The sequence below is a fragment of the Neomonachus schauinslandi genome, chromosome 6, assembly GCF_002201575.2.
Source record: "Neomonachus schauinslandi chromosome 6, ASM220157v2, whole genome shotgun sequence".
Lineage (NCBI taxonomy): Eukaryota > Metazoa > Chordata > Mammalia > Carnivora > Phocidae > Neomonachus > Neomonachus schauinslandi.
Genome location: NC_058408.1, coordinates 2,355,408 through 2,373,627, shown reverse-complemented (window position 1 = coordinate 2,373,627; position 18,220 = coordinate 2,355,408). Strand labels below are relative to the sequence as shown.

The 18,220-nt window shown below is 60.4% G+C and overlaps 2 protein-coding genes across 2 annotated transcripts in view; one reads left to right on the top strand and one right to left on the bottom strand.

Annotated features, from left to right (window-relative positions):
- Window positions 1-6,917, bottom strand: part of PEAR1 (platelet endothelial aggregation receptor 1) — a 14,148-nt gene extending 7,231 nt beyond the window's left edge. The window contains exon 1 of the mRNA XM_044916008.1: window positions 6,850-6,917. Within this exon, the coding sequence (XP_044771943.1) occupies window positions 6,850-6,917 (68 nt within the window). The remainder of the gene's footprint in view (window positions 1-6,849) is intronic.
- A 164-nt stretch (window positions 6,918-7,081) lies between these two features.
- SH2D2A (SH2 domain containing 2A) lies at window positions 7,082-13,027 on the top strand. Its single transcript, XM_021681860.1, has 9 exons — window positions 7,082-7,115; window positions 7,649-7,745; window positions 8,579-8,755; window positions 9,321-9,410; window positions 9,551-9,719; window positions 10,120-10,263; window positions 10,456-10,746; window positions 12,366-12,537; window positions 13,002-13,027. Exons 1-9 carry the CDS (start codon window positions 7,082-7,084, stop codon window positions 13,025-13,027), a joined length of 1,200 nt encoding a protein of 399 aa, XP_021537535.1.
- The last annotated feature ends 5,193 nt before the right edge of the window (window positions 13,028-18,220 follow it).

Sequence of the window (18,220 nt, the reverse complement as noted above, 5' to 3'; positions counted from 1 at the left end):
GGGGGGGGCGGTGTGTGTGAATCCTTCCCCACTTACTCAGAAGAGCATCAAACACCAATAAGTCCTCACGCTGGCAAAGAACTTCCGAATTCCGAAAGAGACAGAGAACTTGTGTGCTTTAAAAACCTGCTTCAGAGATGAAGTGTTCAGAGGACAGCACTGATGACATCAATGATGTGAGAGGCCAGGTGACCTGCCCGACACCACACAGCCGGTGCCCGGAGCTCCCACCTCTTCTACCCCCATCTTGCCGGGGGCTGAGAGCAACTCTCGTCTCCGCCCTATGGTCCCCATCTTTGTCTCTACGTTGCATCTTCTCTAGCATGGAAGCCTTCCACTTCTCACTGCAACCCACCTTTCCAGCACCCTGACCCTCCGAGCCCAGTACAAACCCCACCTTTCGATCGGTCTAGACTCTCCTCTTCCTGCCCACGTGCCACTGTCTCCTGGGACTCCACGTGTGACCCATGCCCTGCCCCCACCTGTGGGCTGAGGCTCTTCCCCTTCCTCATGCTCTTTCTGGTCTTGGCACCTGCGGACACCCAACCATGGCTGGTGTCAGGAGTGGCCTCAGGAGAACAGGAACCATGCTGTGTATTTCTACAAGCAGCACTGAAGATAAGGGGTTGACCTCCCTGGTATGGGAGGCCGGAAGGCAAAAGGGAACACACTGAGTAACCCTGATACAGCAGGAAGAAGCTCCCACCTCTAGGCTGTGAGAACCAGCGAGGTGGGTCTTGTCAGCGTCTAGAAACTCAGAGGTGGGGAGGAGCTGGTGCTGCCCAGCTGGAACTGGAGCAACCTGAAAAGGAAGCAAACAGGAAGAAGCCGTTCCCCCACCCCACCCCCACCCACGCAGCAGAACTCCCCATTGGCAGAACCTAACACAGACCGGCTAGCTCAGGAGTCTGTGAAGTGCGGTTTGCAGTCGAAGCCCCGACTGCAGTGCACAGCGTAAACAAGGCAGGGTGGGGGCTGGGAGACCAGAGGTGAGTGACCAGCACCGTGGGAGTTATCGTCTACTGTGATTATCGTTCCTAAAACGCACTGAGCACCTACTGCACGTCTGCCCGCGGCCCCCGCTCTCACACAGGGAACAATGTGTCGCGTGTCCTACTAGGGCTGACATTTGGCAGATCAGGACACTGAGGCCCAGGGAAGTGAAATAATTGGCCCGAAGTCCTACAATGAATAAATGGCAGAGCTGGGATTCAAAGTCTGAGCCATCCTGGCGTTTCCCCACCACGACCCGCTGCTGACTGACCGGGTGCCCCGCACGGTGCTGGGGGACCCCGGGGAGGGTGGCGAGGAAGCCCTTATGGGCAGGAAGGTGGCCGGGCACCAAACCACCTTGAGCACACAGTGACATGCTGAATTCACACCCGTGGAGAGTAGGGCCTGCCCTGAGTGCCGCAATCCCAGCGACGGGCAAAAGCCACGTCCTGCCCTTGCAGAGTGCAAGGTGCCAGGCAAGCACCCTAGGACAGCTGCCACAGGGCAAGCAAGGACCTAGTCCCACTCACCACTTCCCTGCTGGAAGCCCCCCACGGCTCCCCAGTGCCCGGGAGCCAAAGACAAAGCGCCCCAGTGGGCACCCCTCGGCTTTGTCTCCCAGGCTCCCTGCCCTTCCTGCTCATGCGTGCCCAGAGGACACGGCGGCTCTGAGCCCCGCATCCTCACCTACTTCGCTCCTCCACCCTCCTCCACCCATCCCTGCTCCTTTATCTGGAGGATCACCTGTTCCTCCTAAACCCACCTCTTCTCTGAAGGCTTTCTTGGCCTCGTGCAACCTGGCTCCAGGCAGAGTGGCCCACACCCCACCCACCCCGGCTTCTAGTTAATTCCTTTTTTTTTTTAAGATTTTATTTATTTTTCAACAGAGGGAGAGAGACAGCGAGAGAGGGAACACAAGCAGGGGGAGTGGGAGAGGGAGAAGCAGGCTTCCCGCTGAGCATGGAGCCCGATGTGGGACTCGATCCCAGGACCCTGGGATCATGACCTGAGCTGAAGGCAGACGCTTAATGACCGAGCCACCCAGGCGCCCTAGTTAATTTCTATCATTCCGAATTACCTGGGTTGTGTAGCCCTTAAAACTCTCACGTGCTCCAGCACAGAACAGATTTTCAATAGATTTTCAATCAGCCGCTGGATGACTTCGGGACAAAGCAGCTAAGGTCAGAGAGGCAGAGAGGGAACACGGCCTCTGGAGCCAGACCCGAACTGAATGTTAACTAAACGTACTAGTCTGCTCCGGCAAGTCACTGATAGCTTACTTCGAGCCTCAGATGAACTCCTTTGTCAAGTGGGAAGTCCACTGCCCAAGTCCACCGTGGAGCAGGAGGCCTGACGCTGGACATCCGCAGAGCCAGCCTCCTCCTCCTTGCGTGCGGGGCCAGCGGTTTTGATTTGCATTTCCCTGATGCTTAGTGAGGCAGAGCCCCTTCCGTGTGCCTGCTGGCCAACTGTTTGTCTTCTTTGGGAAAATGTCCATCCAGATCCTCTGCCCATTTTTGAATTACATTGTTTGGCTTTTTGCTATGGAGTTTTATGAGTTCTTCATATATTTGGGATCTTAATCCCTTACTGGAGATACGATTTGCAAATATTTTCTCCCATTCAGTAGGTTACCTTTTCATTTTGTTGGTGGTTTCCTGTTCTACAGAAGCTTGTTAGTGTGATGGGGTCCCACTTGTTCGCTTTCGCTGTTGTTGCCTCTGTTTTGGGTGTGAAACCCATAAAGTCATCACCAAGACTGATGTCCTATGCTTTTAATCTCAGGTCTTTAATCCATTTTTTTTAAAGATTTTATTTATTTATTTGAGAGAGAGAGCACAAGCAGGGGGAGCTGCAGAGGGAGAGGGAGAAGCAGACTCCCCGCTAAGCAGGGAGGCTGACACGGGGTTCCATCTCAGGACCCCAAGATCATGACCTGAGCCAAAGTCAGACACTTAACCGACTAGCCACCCAGGCACCCCTTTTTAATCCGTCCTGGGTTAATTTTTGTTTGTGGTATGAGATTGGGGTCCGGTCTCATTCTTTTGCATGTGGCTGTCCAGTTTTTCCAACATCGTCTATTGACAAGACCACCCTGCCCCCATGTGTATTCTTGGCTCCTTGGTCATAAATTGATTGACCGTAGTGCTTGGGTTATTTCCGGGCTCTCTTCTGTCCCATTGATGTGTGTCTGGTTCATACCAGTGCCGTTCTGCTTTGATTACTATAGTTTTGTGATGTCGTTTAAATCAGGAAGCCCGATGCCTGCAGCTTTGTTCTTTCTCAAGATCGTTTTGCTATTCTGAGTCTTTGGGATTACATACACATTTTAGAATTGTCTGTTCTATTTCTGTGAAAAGTGCCATTGGAATTTTGATAGGGACTGCACTGAATCTATAGATTGCTTTGGGTAGTACGGACATTCACCCATGACTTCTCATCACGGCCCAACCTGGATGCCCCCTAAACTGCACCCCCCTCTTAGCCTCCACCCCCTGTCACCCCCATCAGAAGACAGCTCTCTACCCTGAGGTCCTGGAAGATGCACATGGCTCTGAGCATGACTGCTTTGAATTGCCAAGTCTCTTCCGTGGTCCTGCCTACCTTACGATGCAAGCTCCTTGAGGGGAGAGGACGGGCTTTGAAATTTGGTGTGTGGACTGTATCATGTCCCCTCAAAACTCATTCGTTAAAGACCTAACCCCCGGGGCGCCTGGGTGGCTCAGTCGTTAAGCGTCTGCCTTCGGCTCAGGTCATGATCTCAGGGTCCTGGGATCAAGCCCCGCATCGGGCTCCCTGCTCCACGGGAAGCCTGCTTCTCCCTCTCCCCCTCCCCCTGCTTGTGTTCCCCTCTCGCTGTGTCTCTCTCTGTCAAATAAATAAAATCTTTAAAAAAAAAAAAAAAAGACCTAACCCCCAATGTTACTGTATGGAGAGATAGGGTCTTTATTTATTTTTTTTTAAAGATTTTATTTATTTATTTGAGAGAGAGAGAATGAGAGACAGAGAGCACGAGAGGGAAGAGGGTCAGAGGGAGAAGCAGACCCCCCGCTGAGCAGGGAGCCCGATGCGGGACTCGATCCCGGGACTCCAGGATCATGACCTGAGCTGAAGGCAGTCGCTTAACCAACTGAGCCACCCAGGCGCCCTGGAGAGATAGGGTCTTTAAAGAAGTAATTAAGGTGGGACACTTGGGTGGCTCAGTCGGTTGAGCATCTGCCTTCCATCAGGTCATGATCCCAGGGTCCTGGGATCGAGTCTTGAATCAAGGTCCTTACTCCGTGGGGAGCCTGCTTCTCCCTCTGTCTGCCGCTCCCCCTGCTTGTGCTCTCTCTCTCTCACTCTGACAAGTAAAATCTTAAAAAAAAAAAAGTAATTAAGGTTAAATGGGGTCATAAGGGTGGGGTCCTGATTGGCTAGGATGGGAGTCCTTGTAAGAAGAGGAAGGGACACCTGGGATATCCCCCAGCCCGCGCTGCACGAGCACAGAGGAAGGGCCGTGCGAGGACACAGCAAGAAGGCACCCATCTGCAAACCAAGACGAGAGTTCTCACCAGAAACCAACCCTGCTGACACCTTGACCTTGGAATTCCAGACTCCAGAACAGTGAGAAAACAAATTTCTGTTGTTGATGCCCCCCACCACCCCACCCCGGTCTGTGATATTTCATTATGGCAGCTCAGAGTAATACATGTGGGGCCTCAGGGAAAGCATCCTGGGCTGGGGCAGGGGGGGTCACACAAACCATCTAGCACGCACCTGATCCCTGCCCAGCAGTGTGCAGGGCTGAGGGGCCCCCGACCCCGGCCTCCACAAGCCCAGCCAGAGGGGAGACCTGCAGTGTGGACCTCGCCCCAGCCGTGAGGGAACAGTGGTTAACGGTGCCCCTCACAGAGCCGGGAGCCAGCAGCAAAGAAGGGACCGCACCTGAGCCCTCCTCTTCGTCGGACAGACCCTCTGCTGGCTCGGCACCCACCTAGTGCTGGAATGCCAAGAGGTGTTCTTGCCCCATTTTCCAGAGGGGCACCTGAAGCTTGGAGGGATGGAGCGATTGCCCAGGCTGAAGCCCAGCACGAGGCAGAGGGGACGGTCACAGCCTCAGAGAGACTAAGGCTCTCCCCACACCCCCCATCCAACAGAGGTCAAGGCCCACACACGAGGCTCCAGCTGCTGGGGATGTGGGCCTGGGCCAGGCCTCCAGACCAAGAGCGTGGGGGTGATTCCATTTGAAAGGTGGAAACTGCTTCTGCTGCAGGGCTTCCGGAAGCCGGCCGGGCGAGCAGGACCGGCCACAGAGCACCAGCCACAGAGGCCCGGCGTCTGACGGGCCGTCACGGTACAGCGAGGTGTTTGGGGAGGATGTCGAGGGCACCTCTCGGTCTTGTCGCCAACCCCTGGGGGCGGGGGCCAGGTTAAGGCGACAGTGTTTCAGGAAGAGGGAGCGGGCAGCCGTGGGGAGGTAAGGCCCCGGCGTGTGGGTGGTGACGGTGGGGAAAGCACTCCCCTGCTCAGGGCTGGTGGGCAGGTGGCTCTTCGGGCTGCAAGCCAGGTGTCCAGACTCCTTCCTGGGCCCAGGGCAGCAGATAACCCAGCTGCGGGGACCACTGCTGCAGCCCCTGCAGCTGCCGGTTCCTTCTTACACACATTTGCCACGCTGCTGCCTCTTCTAGAAACACCTTTGCCCACCTTCTTCCACGCTGCTCGCCCGCCACAACTCCGCTCAGTCTCCTCCTCTGACGTCCCAACGCCCCATGCACACATGCACGCCAGGCCAGCCCGGCTCCCACAGTGCCAGCCGCACCACTGTGTCTCACAAGCAAGATCTGTTGGCAGGTGCCGCCCCCCCCCCCCCCCCCCCGCATCTTGAAGCAAGATCCTTTTGCTCTCTGGGTTCTTGGCACCAGGAACAGTGCCTGGCACTTAGTCCTGGATTGTTGGCTTAAATCACGGTGAAATTAGTAAAGGAAGATCTAGTTTCTAATCCCAACTTCTGAGACACTGAAACACGTGGCCACAGCACTTAACTTCTCTGAGCTTCAGTGTACCCTTCTGGGAAATGGGGGTAATGTTCCCTGTCCTTCATTGGCGAGCATCAAATGAGAGCAATGGGATTGGTCTCTGGTGTGGCAGGAGGTATAAACACACTGTTACTTTAAGAAGTCAGCATTGGGCGCAGGGGTGGCTCAGATGGTTGGGCGTCTGCCTTCGGCTCAGGTCATGGTCCCAGGGTCCTGGGATCGAGTCCCGCATCGGGCTCCCTGCTCCGCGGAAGCCTGCTTCTCCCTCTGCCTCTCTCTCTCTCTCTGTCTCTCATGAATAAATAAATAAAATCTTAAAAAAAAAAAGAAGTCAGCATCGATGTTCCAATAACTGCTAATAATGTTGCTTCTGATCACCACCTGCTTCCCTCAGGACGGTCCCTCCCTCCCCCAGGATTGCTGGGTTTTGCCCTAACCCAGCTTCATTATCTGCTGGAAGGTGAAGCCAGTCCCCCTCCCTCCCACCCCCTTATCTCACAGATTTGTATGACCTCAAAAAGTCCTTCCAGAGGTCTGCCCCACATCCTTCCTGTTGCAGCCCTGCCCCCTTCACTCCTCATGTGTCCTAAGAGCAGAATCCTGCGTAGGAATCTCCCAGGAGCCCGAAGCCCAGGCACCATACTAGGGCTTATCCTTTTGAGTTTGACATCCCCATTGCTACTGCTCTGAACCGAAGCTGAGGGAGAGACAGGGAGGGAGGCAGAGAGAGAAAAGGGAGTCCCGGTCCGGAGCGAGGGAGTGAGAAACAGGAGGGATCGAGGTCAGAGGGCAGTTAGGACTTCCCAAAACCCAGACACAGAATGATACAAATACCCACCACCACACCACCACCACCTTCAGCTGCCTGGCTTCCGGGGGAGGGATAAGTGTCTTACGGCTTTCCATGACGTGGGTCCTCGGCCAGGCCTAGGGCTGTGGGGAAGGCGACATTTCCTGCCCTTGGGGGCCGGGGGGAGAGAGATGAGTTGCTGAGTGTGCACATCTTTTCAGAGCACGTACACACACCCTTACACACCCCCTGCTCTGGGGCTCTATTCTCAGGCCGGCCCATGGAGCTCCCCCTGGCCCAGATATGCCCCCAAGGTAAGTGTGAGGTGGGAGACTATGGGTGGAGGGACATCCAGACCCCCATTACCCCTGCTGTCCCATTTCAGGGGTGAAGGGCCCCACCACGAGCCAGGGCTGGCAGAGCTGACTGGCGGGGTGCCCAGAGCTCCTTCTCCTTCTCTGGGGCGCCAGTCCACTCAGCCCCGGGGACATAGGCGGGACACAGGCGGCTGGGTCTGCAGAGTGCTCCTTAGAGAGGAAGGAGCAGGAGAACAAGGCCTGGGAGGCAGAGGATCTTGGCCATAAAGAGAGATCACGCCACCCCCCCCGACTCCGCACCCCTCGCTGTGGGACTCTGCTCCCCCACACCCTGCCTCCCTGGCCAGCCAGGGCCTCCTCAGCTCCTTACTCCTCCCCCGCGAGACGCCCTGGGGTCCCACCTGCATTTCTCCTCTTGTGACTGTCCCTGTCCTCCAGGTCCCTGGTCAGAGGCATGCGGGGCCCCTGGGAGCCTGGAGGAGGGGCAGTCCCTCCCCGAGAAACCCCAGCTGTCCTCTTTGTGCTAATAGGAAGCGGCCGAGCCCCTGCCCCTACCTTCAGCACCTTCCAGCCCGTGGAACTGCCCTGCAGGACCTGCCAAGACGTGGGCCTGCTTCAGGGGCCCAGACTCCAGGCCCTGAAGGCTGAGGAGTCCCAGCCCAGCCCCAGGGTCGAAGCTGTCCATGCTGCGGCAGGTGGGAACTCAGCTGGCACAGCGTCCTCCTCGGCTCCCATCCCCCCACCGGTGAGGACGTGCAGATGGACCAAGGCCAACGGGGAGAAAGCAGGAATAATCTGGGGCTGCCAACAGGGCTAGGGCATGGATGGAGAGAGGGAAAGGAGATGGGGAGTATCTCCTTCCTTCACCGTAGTGTCCCCTCACTGTCCCTGGGACGCTGGGGCTGAGTCCGCAGGTGACCAGGGTACAGGGTACCGAGTCCCAGAAGCAGGCATCTGCATCTCCGTCCGTGGCCTCCACCTGCCCAGTGCATCCAGGCCTCAGTCCCTCTCACCCAGCAGTCCATTAGGAAGTCCTCCCTAGGATCCAGCCCAGCCCCTCCTACGGGAGGGTGAGTCCTCCCTCGTTCTGTCCTCTGGGGTGACAGGCAGCATCATGTCCCTCGTCCTGCAGGCCAGGGAATGATTTCCTCTCTTTCTGGAAGGCCTCACACTCATTGAAGCTCAGGTTAGGAGCTTACTGCTCCTGGGTTAAAAAGGCCCTCAGGCCCAGAGAGAAGTGGACAGAAATCCCCTGGAAACCAAAGCAGGTGGAGCTGAAGAAGGGGATTTAAGCTGGACCCTGAGAGGCACTTTCTGGGCAGTTATGGCCTAAAATGGGCAACTGGGATGGGGAGCAGGGGTGAGGCTGAGGAGGCGGCAGTGGGATGGCATCAGGAGGAAGCCCATGAATCATGGCTATTTCCCCCTCCTTGAACTTTTCCCCTGTTCCAGGCATCTCCTCAACTCCCAGGGGCTGCCTCCGGCCCAGAGGATGCTGGGAAGGCCGAGGAGGGGCTTGAGGAAGGAGGCCAGTCCCTGCAGGCCGAGACCCGGGCTTGGTTCCAGAAGACCCAGGCCCACTGGCTTCTGCAGCATGGGGCAGCCCCTGCCTGGTTCCATGGCTTCATCACCCGGAGGTGAGTCACAGCGGCAGAAAGGGGCTCAGAGAGGGGCCGGGCAAGTCCTGGGTCCTGGGCCCAGCAGCAGTGCGTGCAGGCTGCAAGTCCAGCCCTGAGTCCTGGAGGCTCCCAGGCCAATCTCTGAGGCATCTGTCCTGGGGGAGGTCCGTGCAGAGGCTGCAGCCCGCTCGCTCTGGGGCCTCCGCTTCCATTCCTGTCTCGTGGCCTCCAGTCCTCATGGTTTCTCTGGTCTACCACCTTCCTTGTCTCCCTGCTAGGCCGTGCCTCCCGCCACATTTCTCAGCTTCGCTTTCCTCTTCCCCAGCTTGTAGTCAATTACCACCCCAGGGTACCCCCACCAGGCTGCCCTCCAGGATGAGGCCACAGGAGGATGCAGGGCTGGGAGCTCTCCTGGGTGGGACCCCTGGCCCCGTGCTCTCCAGTCCCTGCGCGGACTGGACCCACATTCTCTCTGCCATCCCCACCCTCCTCCGACACCTGAACCTGCTTTGTTGGGGGCTGGGGTCCGCCGGAGAGCCGGGGACAGGCCCGAGGCTGGAAGAGTCTTCTCCATCGCCCACAGGGAGGCCGAGAGGCTGCTGGAGCCCAAGCCTGAGGGATGCTACTTGGTGCGGTTCAGCGAGAGCGCTGTGACCTTCGTGCTGACCTACAGGTGAGGGGCGGGAGCCCGGAGGCGGAGCTTCGGCCCCGCGGCGGGGTGGGCTGGGTGCTCCTGACGCGGGAGGGGCAGGGGCCGGCTGGGAGGGAGGGCCCGGCACAGCGTGCGGCTCTGATGCGACGGGCGCCCTCCAGGAGCCGGACTCGCTGCCGCCACTTCCTGCTGGCCCAGCTCCGGGACGGGCGCCACGTGGTGCTGGGCGAGCACAGCGCCCACGCGCGGCTGCAGGACCTGCTGCGACACTACACGGCGTGCCCGCTCGGCCCCTACGGGGAGACGCTCACCCAGCCTCTCGTCCGCCAGGTACGCCCGGACCCCGGTACGCTGGGACCCCGGCCGCAGGAGCCGCCTTCTCATCCCGGCCTGCGACCCAGCCATAGGTCCCTCGTCAAGCCTTGTTGCATTTTTACAACCACAGGCACAAATGGAGACTGGCCTGGCCTGTGTTCCGGGTGGAATTAAGGTCAATGCTAGACACAGCCTGTGACCAGAGCTACTACCCCCACCACCACCCCCGTTGGTCCCCTTGCCATCTCCATCCCCTGTTCCTCACCCAGGGAACCCCACCAGTTCCACATTTCTGTGCCCCTCCCCCACACATCCTCCACCAGCACCAGCTTGCTTTGTCCTCCTGGATCCCCTGGCCACCCCCACCCACCATCCCACTGCACCAAATCCCTGAGGCCTCGTTCCTTCCCAGCAGACGCCTGAGCCTGCAGGACTTTCCCTGAGCACTGAAATGTCAGACTCTGGAAACAAGGACCCACACTCTCACTATAGCCGGACCGTCAAGAAGTCGCAGAACGTGACCCCCACGCCGAAGGAGGGGCCCGGGGAACAGAAGGAGGTATTGGGCTGCAGGGGCTGAGAGAGGGGAAGGGGGTGCGGCAAAGGGAGGGTCCAGCGCTGGGGCGGGGCCTGCGGGAGGGGAGGGGCCGCGGGAGGTGGGCGGGGCCCCGGGGCTGCAGCCTCCGCCCAGCCTGGGTCGCTCTGACGCCCCCTTCTCCCCCGGCCTGGCCTTCTCACCCTGTCTCCCCAGCCGCCCAGGCCCAAGCCTCCCGTGCCCGCCAAGCCTCAGCTGCCCCCCGAAGTCTACGCGAGCCCGGCCCCGAGGCCGCGCCCGGCCCCGCCCCCCAAGCCCTCCAACCCCATCTACCAGGAGCCTGACGAACCCATCGCCTTCTATGCCATGGGGCGGGGCAGCCCCGGGGAAGCCCTCAGCAACGTCTACGCCGAGGTGGAGGTGCAGCCGGGCGCTGGGGGCCAGCCCTGCGGCCTCGGGCACCTGGCCCTGCGCAGGTGCAGGTCCAGGCCCGTCGCGGGAGGCCAGGTAAAGCGGCGCAGGGAGCAGGCGGGCCGCTGGGAGGAGGTCCTGAAAGCCAGATTGGGGTGCTCAGCGAAGGTGTTCAGAGTGGATGCCAGGGTCAGGGTGAGGGTCAGAGGTCTGAGGCCGCATGGGAAAGACGGAGGCTCGGTCCGCCAGTAGCCCTTTCCCGGGCCCAGAAGTGGCTCCCTATCATCTCCCTGCAGTCTCGGGTCGGCCTCCCCTTGGTCAACCCCCTCCACTTCTCAGAGGAAATAGTGGCCCAGGCCTGGGCCTCGCCCCCCCCTCCCCAGGGGAGCCTGCATTTTTGTCCCTGTCCCTCTCACCCAGTCCCGGCCACCTGTATCCCGTCCTGTGCCGCCATCTTGGCTCCAACCATCATCCTGTCTTCCTGGTTGGAACTTGGGCCTCTCCCGCTCTGGCTCCCTCTCCTCCGCCTTCAAGGCCCACCATCCTGAGGAAGAAGAGCCCTTGGAGTCCCTCGTGTCATCTCAGATGAGCTCAGGGGAGGGGGCACCTGCACACCTGCTCCTCCTCACACTGCCCCCTCCCACTTCCCCCCCCCCCCACCTCCCCTGTCCTCTGATCCTGTGAGTCAGTGTCCCAGTCCAGGGCTGCGCTGGACCTCCCGGGCACTCCCACCCTTTCCCTGGGCCTCTGCCCCCCTCCGCAGGCCCTTCCCCACCCTCCCTGCGATGCCCCAGGCCTGCCTCAGCCCCTGAGCCTGTACCCCCACCCCCACCCCCTGCTGCAGCGCTAGAGATGAGCCAGCAGCCCACCCCTGTCCGTGCCCACTGCCCTCCAGGCTCCCGCTCAGCCCCCAGCGCCCCACGGCCTCCTGAACTCCACACAGCAACCCGCTCTCCCCCTTCTCCCCAGACTGCCCCTCCTCTATCTCCCAGCCGGACTGATGACTCTCCAGCCACCTGACTGTCCAAGCTAGAAGCCCCAGGGCTCCCTCGACATCCCCTCCCCATCCCGACTCCTCATAGGCCCCAATTCCTGCTGGGTCCCTTTCCCTGGTGTCAGCCTCATCATCCCTCATCAGGATTTCCCAAGAGCTTCTTAACTGGTCTAACCACCAGTCTTTCCACTTCTGATCCACTCTGCCCCAAGGAAGCTAGATGGTCTTTCTAAAACAGCTACCTGGCCCACGCGGCCGTCCACAGTGGTGGAGGCAGAGGACCACCTCCGCAGCTGCTCCATCCTCCCAGAGCTGTTCACGTCTCTCTGAGCACACCCTCCCGCTGCCCGGTGACCTTCTAGTCATCCTTCAAGACCAGCTTGCCCTTCTCCCTGCAGACTTCCCAACACGACCACAGAGGCCATCCACTGCGCTTTATACACACCTGCTGCGCCACTGATCACCTGGGACCTGTCTCCCCTCTTCCCCCGCAGAGTGCAAGCTGCCTGAGAGCAGGGGCTGGGACGTATTCACCTGTCTCCAGAGCACCCTGGCACAGAGCAGGTGCTCAGGAAATGGTTGCTGAATGAATGAGAGCGGTTTAGACCTCCTCTGTGCAGGCCAACCTCCGTTAAGACCAGAGGACAGCCCCTGAGGCTGCAGGTAGGCCTGAGAGGCAGAGGGCAGAGGATGTGACCTTGGATCATCCTTCTCTCTGCAGAATTCAGGTGGCCGGCAACCGCACTCTGAGAACTCTGTGCCTGGACAAGGCCCTCCCATGCCCCACCAGCCCCTGCCCAGCTGGGGGCACACCCTCCCCCACAAGCTTTCTAGACAGAGGACAGAGGACAAAGGACAGGCGTGGCTTCCCCTGGGGCCTCCTCAGGAACCCGGTGAGTCTGAGCTGGGGGAGGATAGCCCAGGATACCGGGTCCGCAGACCTTTGCACACCAGGCACCCTTCTCAGGAAATGTGTGTGGAACAAACCGTAGGCGATCAGAGCTAGCACGGACCTCGGCCGTCACCTGTTGCGAAGATAGCGCAAAGGTGTCATCTTGCATGCCAACTGCCATCCATTGGTTGTGGCTGCCTGGAGCACTGCCCTGGGAAGGATGCTCGGTCATCTCCGCACTCAGCAGAAAAGAGCACCATGATTGATTAGTGATGTCTGCTGTGGGCAGGGAGGCAAAAGGAGCAGTGTCTCCCTTGCCCTTACTGATCCAGGCCAAGTCCCTGGCGGTGCAGATAAGGAGACAAAGCCAGAGAGGGGTAGTGACTCGGCCAAAGCCAAGGACTAGAACCCAGGCTTCGTTGTTCCCGTGTGGCACTCTCTTACCCCACATCCTCCTCTCCACAGGAAATGTCAGAGATTTCCTCAGATAGGCAATCTGGCTACTTTCCAGAGTTCCACAGCACGGAGGTCTGGGTGCCGTTTCCCTCCAGATCCCAGCTTAGCCCTGTTTCCTGGACAGGTCTGGCCCCTCTCCCCGAAAGAAGCCGGGAGTTCGAGGAGCAAAGGTGGACTCGGCTCCCTTTTAGGGACACACGCACTGGTTCCGTCCCAGGAGTCCCCGAGAATCCGGGGGCTCAGTGATCCAAGGGCCTCTGAGGAAGTGTGCTAGGCCAGCCCTGCTGCCTCCTACTGCCCTGGCTTCTCCTCCCAGAGTCTGATTTCCTTGGCCCTCTTGAGCCTTTGGGTCTGGGCCCTGGTCCAATGCTGCTGTTGTCTGAGGAAGGGTTTGGCGAGAACAGATGTTAGAACTTGTTTGTTGATTCTTGTCTGGCTAATAAATCATCGCCAACCACCTCTCCCCACAGGGATCCAAGTACTCCAGCCTCCTTCTGTCTGTCTCACACACTCTTTCTCTTTCTCCTATCGTGGAAGGTAAGGGCTTGAAATGCCACTGCAGTGAGGGGAGCAGGTCTGGGGGTTCCGAGATACCTGGGCAAGGGTCACAAATCTGGGGACTGGGGGGCTGCAAGGCAAGGAACCGCAAAGTCTCTCTTGGCTGGGCTGGGCAGGTAGCCAGGGGCAGAGGGGTGGCTGCATCACCTAGGGGACGCCAGGAAAGAAAGAGGGGCAGGGAGGAGAGTGGTTGAGGGGTAGGCCCTGCACCCCCTTCCCCAACTCCCCTACCAGTACAGGACTGGGGGGCCTCCCGCAGTGGCTGAGAATCTGTCTTCCCAGCCTCTCGGGCTTTGGCCTTGCCCAATTAAGGACCCCATTCCTCCCCTGTCCCTCTTGTGAGGCTTCTTCCCCTCCCTACCCAGACCCACTTCAGGACCTGCCACCTGCCCTGGGCAAAGCTCTGGGCTTCGACCCCCTGGAGGAATCTGCCTTGGGGCTTGTTTTTCTCTCAGACTGGGGCTCTCTGAGCCTGGGCCACGGTGTGCCCCCCAGGAGCTGCTCGAGGCTCTGGGTGCCCCTGTGGTCCCATCGGCGCAGCCAGTCCTTATACTCTGTCCCACGAGAGCCTAGTCAAGACAGTCCGGTCGGGGCCCCCCCTCCTGCCAAGGGGGCCCAGAACCTGCTGAGGCACAGAAATCCTGCAGACCCTCCCCTGAAGAGGCGCTCCCCAGGCTGAGGTGGTGCGGGCGGCGGCCACGCCACCCCCAGCCTGGCAGCGACACCAGCCCCCGTGCCTAGTGCCTCCCCCCCCCCCCCCCGCCCCGCCTTCCCAGCCCATGCTCATCGGCAGGAGAGCTTCGGCTGCTGAGTCAACAGTCGGGGTTCCACTCCCTTCTGTCTGCAGGTCTCCTGAGCAAGAGGAGAGATGGGGAGCGAGTCGGACGGGAGGGGAGGGCAGGGGAGCAGAAGGCTGTCTCAGAGCAGACTGGGGGGGCGCTCCTGCGGGGATGGGGGGGCAGAACAAGAGGCTTACTGTCAGAGCTGGAAGTCAGGGTCTGAAAACGGCATTTCCTTACACCTGGGGATACAATGGGCCGGTGCAGGGAGGAGGCAGAAATGCCTAGTGACCCCCGTTGGTGTTTCTGAAGGAGCAAAGGGGGGGGCAGCAAAGCTCTCCCTCCCTCAGCAGCGCCTCATGGCTAGGGGTTGGCTCGCCCAAGGGGTGCTGGGAGAATCGGGCGGTGGCATCAGCCAGAAGCCTGGGTGGTGTGGCGTGGTGCTGGCTAGTGGCATGGCGGCCCTTCCCCTGCCCACTGGCCCCCACGGAGCGCCTCCTTGCTTGCACACGGGGCGGCTGGACAGTCAGTGAGGGGCTCAGGGAAGCAGGACTGCTGGGGCTCCAGGGCATGGCGGACCCTTTGTGGCTGCTTTTCTTTTGGGTTCCACCAAATAGGAAACTGAGGTCTGCAGAGGGGAGGTGACCGGGAGCTGGAGGCAGTCGGGCCCACATCAGGTCAGCCCAATCCCGTGCTCCCCAGGTACCAGGGGCCCCTCCCAGGCCAAAGGATAAGACTCCCGGTCCTCTCAGGGCCTCCAGCTGCAGGCCCAGCCCCCAAGACCCAGGTGGGGGAAGTTTCCCCTGCTCACCTCACCCACCAGGACCCCTGCATCATCCCACCCACTCCATTCCCGAGCTGCGGCGGGGCGCTGGGGGGGGCGCTGAGCCGGGGTGCTGCAGCTGGGCGCTGCGGGGGTCCGCTGAGCCAGGACGCTGCGAGGGTCCGCTAAGCAGGAGTGCTGCGGCGGGGCGCTGCGAGGGTCCGCTGAGCAGGGGTGCTGCGGGGGTCCGCTGAGCGGGGGTGCTGCGGCGGGGCGCAGCGAGGGTCCGCTGAGCAGGGGAGCTGCGGGGGTCCGCTGAGCAGGGGTGCTGCGGCGGGGCGCTGCGGGGGTCCGCTGAGCAGGGGTGCTGCGGCGGGGCGCTGCAGGGGTCCGCTGAGCAGGGGTGCTGCGGCGGGGCGCAGCGAGGGTCCGCTGAGCAGGGGTGCTGCGGGGGTCCGCGGAGCCGGGGTGCTGCGGCGGGGCGCAGCGAGGGTCCGCTGAGCAGGGGTGCTACGGGAGTCCGCTGAGCAGGAGTGCTGCGGCGGGGCGCAGCGGGGGTCCGCTGAGCAGGGGTGCTGCGGCGGGGCGCTGCGGGGGTCCGCTGAGCAGGGGTGCTGCGGCGGAGGCGCTGCAGCCCGGCCGGGATGGAGAAGCTGAGGAACTCCTACAGGAGAAGGACTGGGGCAGTTTGTGCGGCAGGCGGTTCCTCCCCAGCCAGGGACCGCGGTGCTACAGGGGAAGGGCATTTCCCAGCTGGCTCCTTCTGCCACGGTCCCTCCAGCCCTCCCCCTGCCCTCCACACAGGACTTTCTCGGGCTCGGGGCACTCAGAGCTGAGACAGGACAGTTTCTCAGCCCAGTCTGGACCTACAGAAGGCTCGCAGGGGGCACAGCTCTTCCCTCCAGCACTGTGGCCGACCTGTCGGCTCTCTGCACTTTTCCAGAGCTGTCCCCTTCATCCTGTGTGCTCCCTCAGCTCACACAGTACACGCTCAGGGAGGCGCCCTGGAAGTCTGGCTCCGGGGCAGGGGGTGACCCCTTCTGTCCTGGAGCACCACGCACAGTGGGAGGACTGGGGGCCAAGAGCTGCTGAGGCCCCGCCCTCAGCTACCTCCCTGTCATAGGACATCTGTCCCCACCTGAAACAAAGCTGGGCAGAGGAAGAGGAGGCCAACAAGGCTAGGAGCAGGCTGCACCGTGCACTCCGGCGCCCTCGGGCACAGGCCAGCGCCTACTGGGGCCCCGGGGGGGGGGGGGCTGGATCCATTCTGACCAAAGCCTTTGCCCGTCCTCCCTCTTCCCCTCGGCTGGTGCTGCCATTCCAGCTTTAGCCAAGTATCATTCCTATTCCTTGTTCTTCCCACCATCCTGGTCTGTCTTCCCTTTGCTGTTTATCAGAACTCGAGGCTACTACCTCCAGGAAGCCTTCCCAAATGAGGACTGTCCATTTCTAATCTGCATTTCTCTTGGTGACCAGGAAACTACATCCACCAAATAAAATGTCACCTTTGGGCGCCTGGGTGGCTCAGTTGGTTGAGTGACTGCCTTCGGCTCAGGCCATGATCCTGGAGTCCCAGGATCGAGCCCCGCATCGGGGTCCCTGCTCAGTGGAGAGTCTGCTTCTCCCTCTCCCACTCCCCCCTCTTGTGCTCTCTCAAATAAATAAAATCTTAAAAAAAAAAGTCACCTTTGGTAGGACTAAGAAGTGGCTTTTAAAAAAGCGGTGTAAGCTATTGCAGAGCACAGAAGTGGGAGGCCAGAGGCTTACAGATAACTGGCTCAAGTCCATCCACTTCCAGAAGACGCTGGGACCCTCCGTGCCCAGAGCGCCTCCAGCTCCATCATGATGCAAGCCCCTTGAGTGAGGACGCGGGACTCAAGTCCCAGGGGTGTGGCAAGCCGGGAGGGCAGGGCTGCATCTGCAGCATCTTGGGTGCAGCAAAGATCCTCGGGATCTCAGACTTTGGGCCCTGTGGAGCCTACCTCACCACCTACGACACCCCAGGAGGGTGACCTCGGCCACCGCCCCCAGTGCCTCTGAGGACCATAGAAGTGGTAGTGGGTTGCTGCTCCTTCCCGAAGACTGGCTGGATGCATGGACGTGGACCACTACAGCCCCAGTGTCCCTGTGGGATGCAGGAGCCCTGTCTGGCTCCAACCCGAAGTAGGTCAGATTTCAGATAAGTGGGTGGTTTTCCTGTAAGTGACGAAAGCCTCCCCTGTGCTTAATGAGAAACAGACTCCTCAACTTACCCAGCACACACGACTGGGGGCATGGGGAGACCCTCCCTCCTGCTGCCTCCCTCTCACCCCCAGGTCCCCACACCACACGCTTCCAACTGCCCCCGTGGCCGGAACCTTCTGTCCGTCACCAGGGCTCAGTCCTTCCTCCCGGCGCTTTCCCGTTGAGAAGCCTGCAGCAGCTGGAGGCGAGCCGCTGCGCCCAGTCAGCTCCCCCGGGCCGGGCACCAGACGTTTCTCCGCAGGACTCCGCCAGAACCCCGGTCACAGGAGCGGGAAGCGCTGCAGCTCAGCCCCTACCGGAGCCCCAGTGCCCTCGGCAACACGCTTCATGGCGGTGTGCACGAGGACCCGCACGGGTCTGGGACCAGGGTGTGCATTTCCCACCCCTCGGGAACCCCGTGCTGCTGGCGGGCATCCCAGTGTAGAAGCGTGAACTGAGGCCCGTGACCCTGCCGCCCCCCACCCGCTCTAGCATAAAGCTCAGGGTGCAGAAGTCTCCGAGGAGATCTGTCTAGCCCCCCAGCCCTCCACAAAGCTTCCAAACCAGTCAAGGCCAATGGCAATCAGTGTGAACGCGCATCCTCTTCAGGGACAGACACTCGCCACTTCTGCTGGACTGAATTTGCTAACGACTCTCTGGTGTCACGGAAAGAACCTCCTTGACTTCCTCTCGTCTTCAAAGATAACTGAGACCAGCAATACTTTCCGATTTGGGACCACAGGCCTCTGCCCCACGCAAAGCTGTACACATAATTCCTAGGGTCTTCGATGGCCGTGAACCCAGCTTAGAAGGTGGGCACAGAGGAAAAGGCAAAGCCATCGCTGAGGCAGCTCATGACGGCTCGGAGGGTGCTCTACACAAGGGTAACGTCAGATCCAGGAACG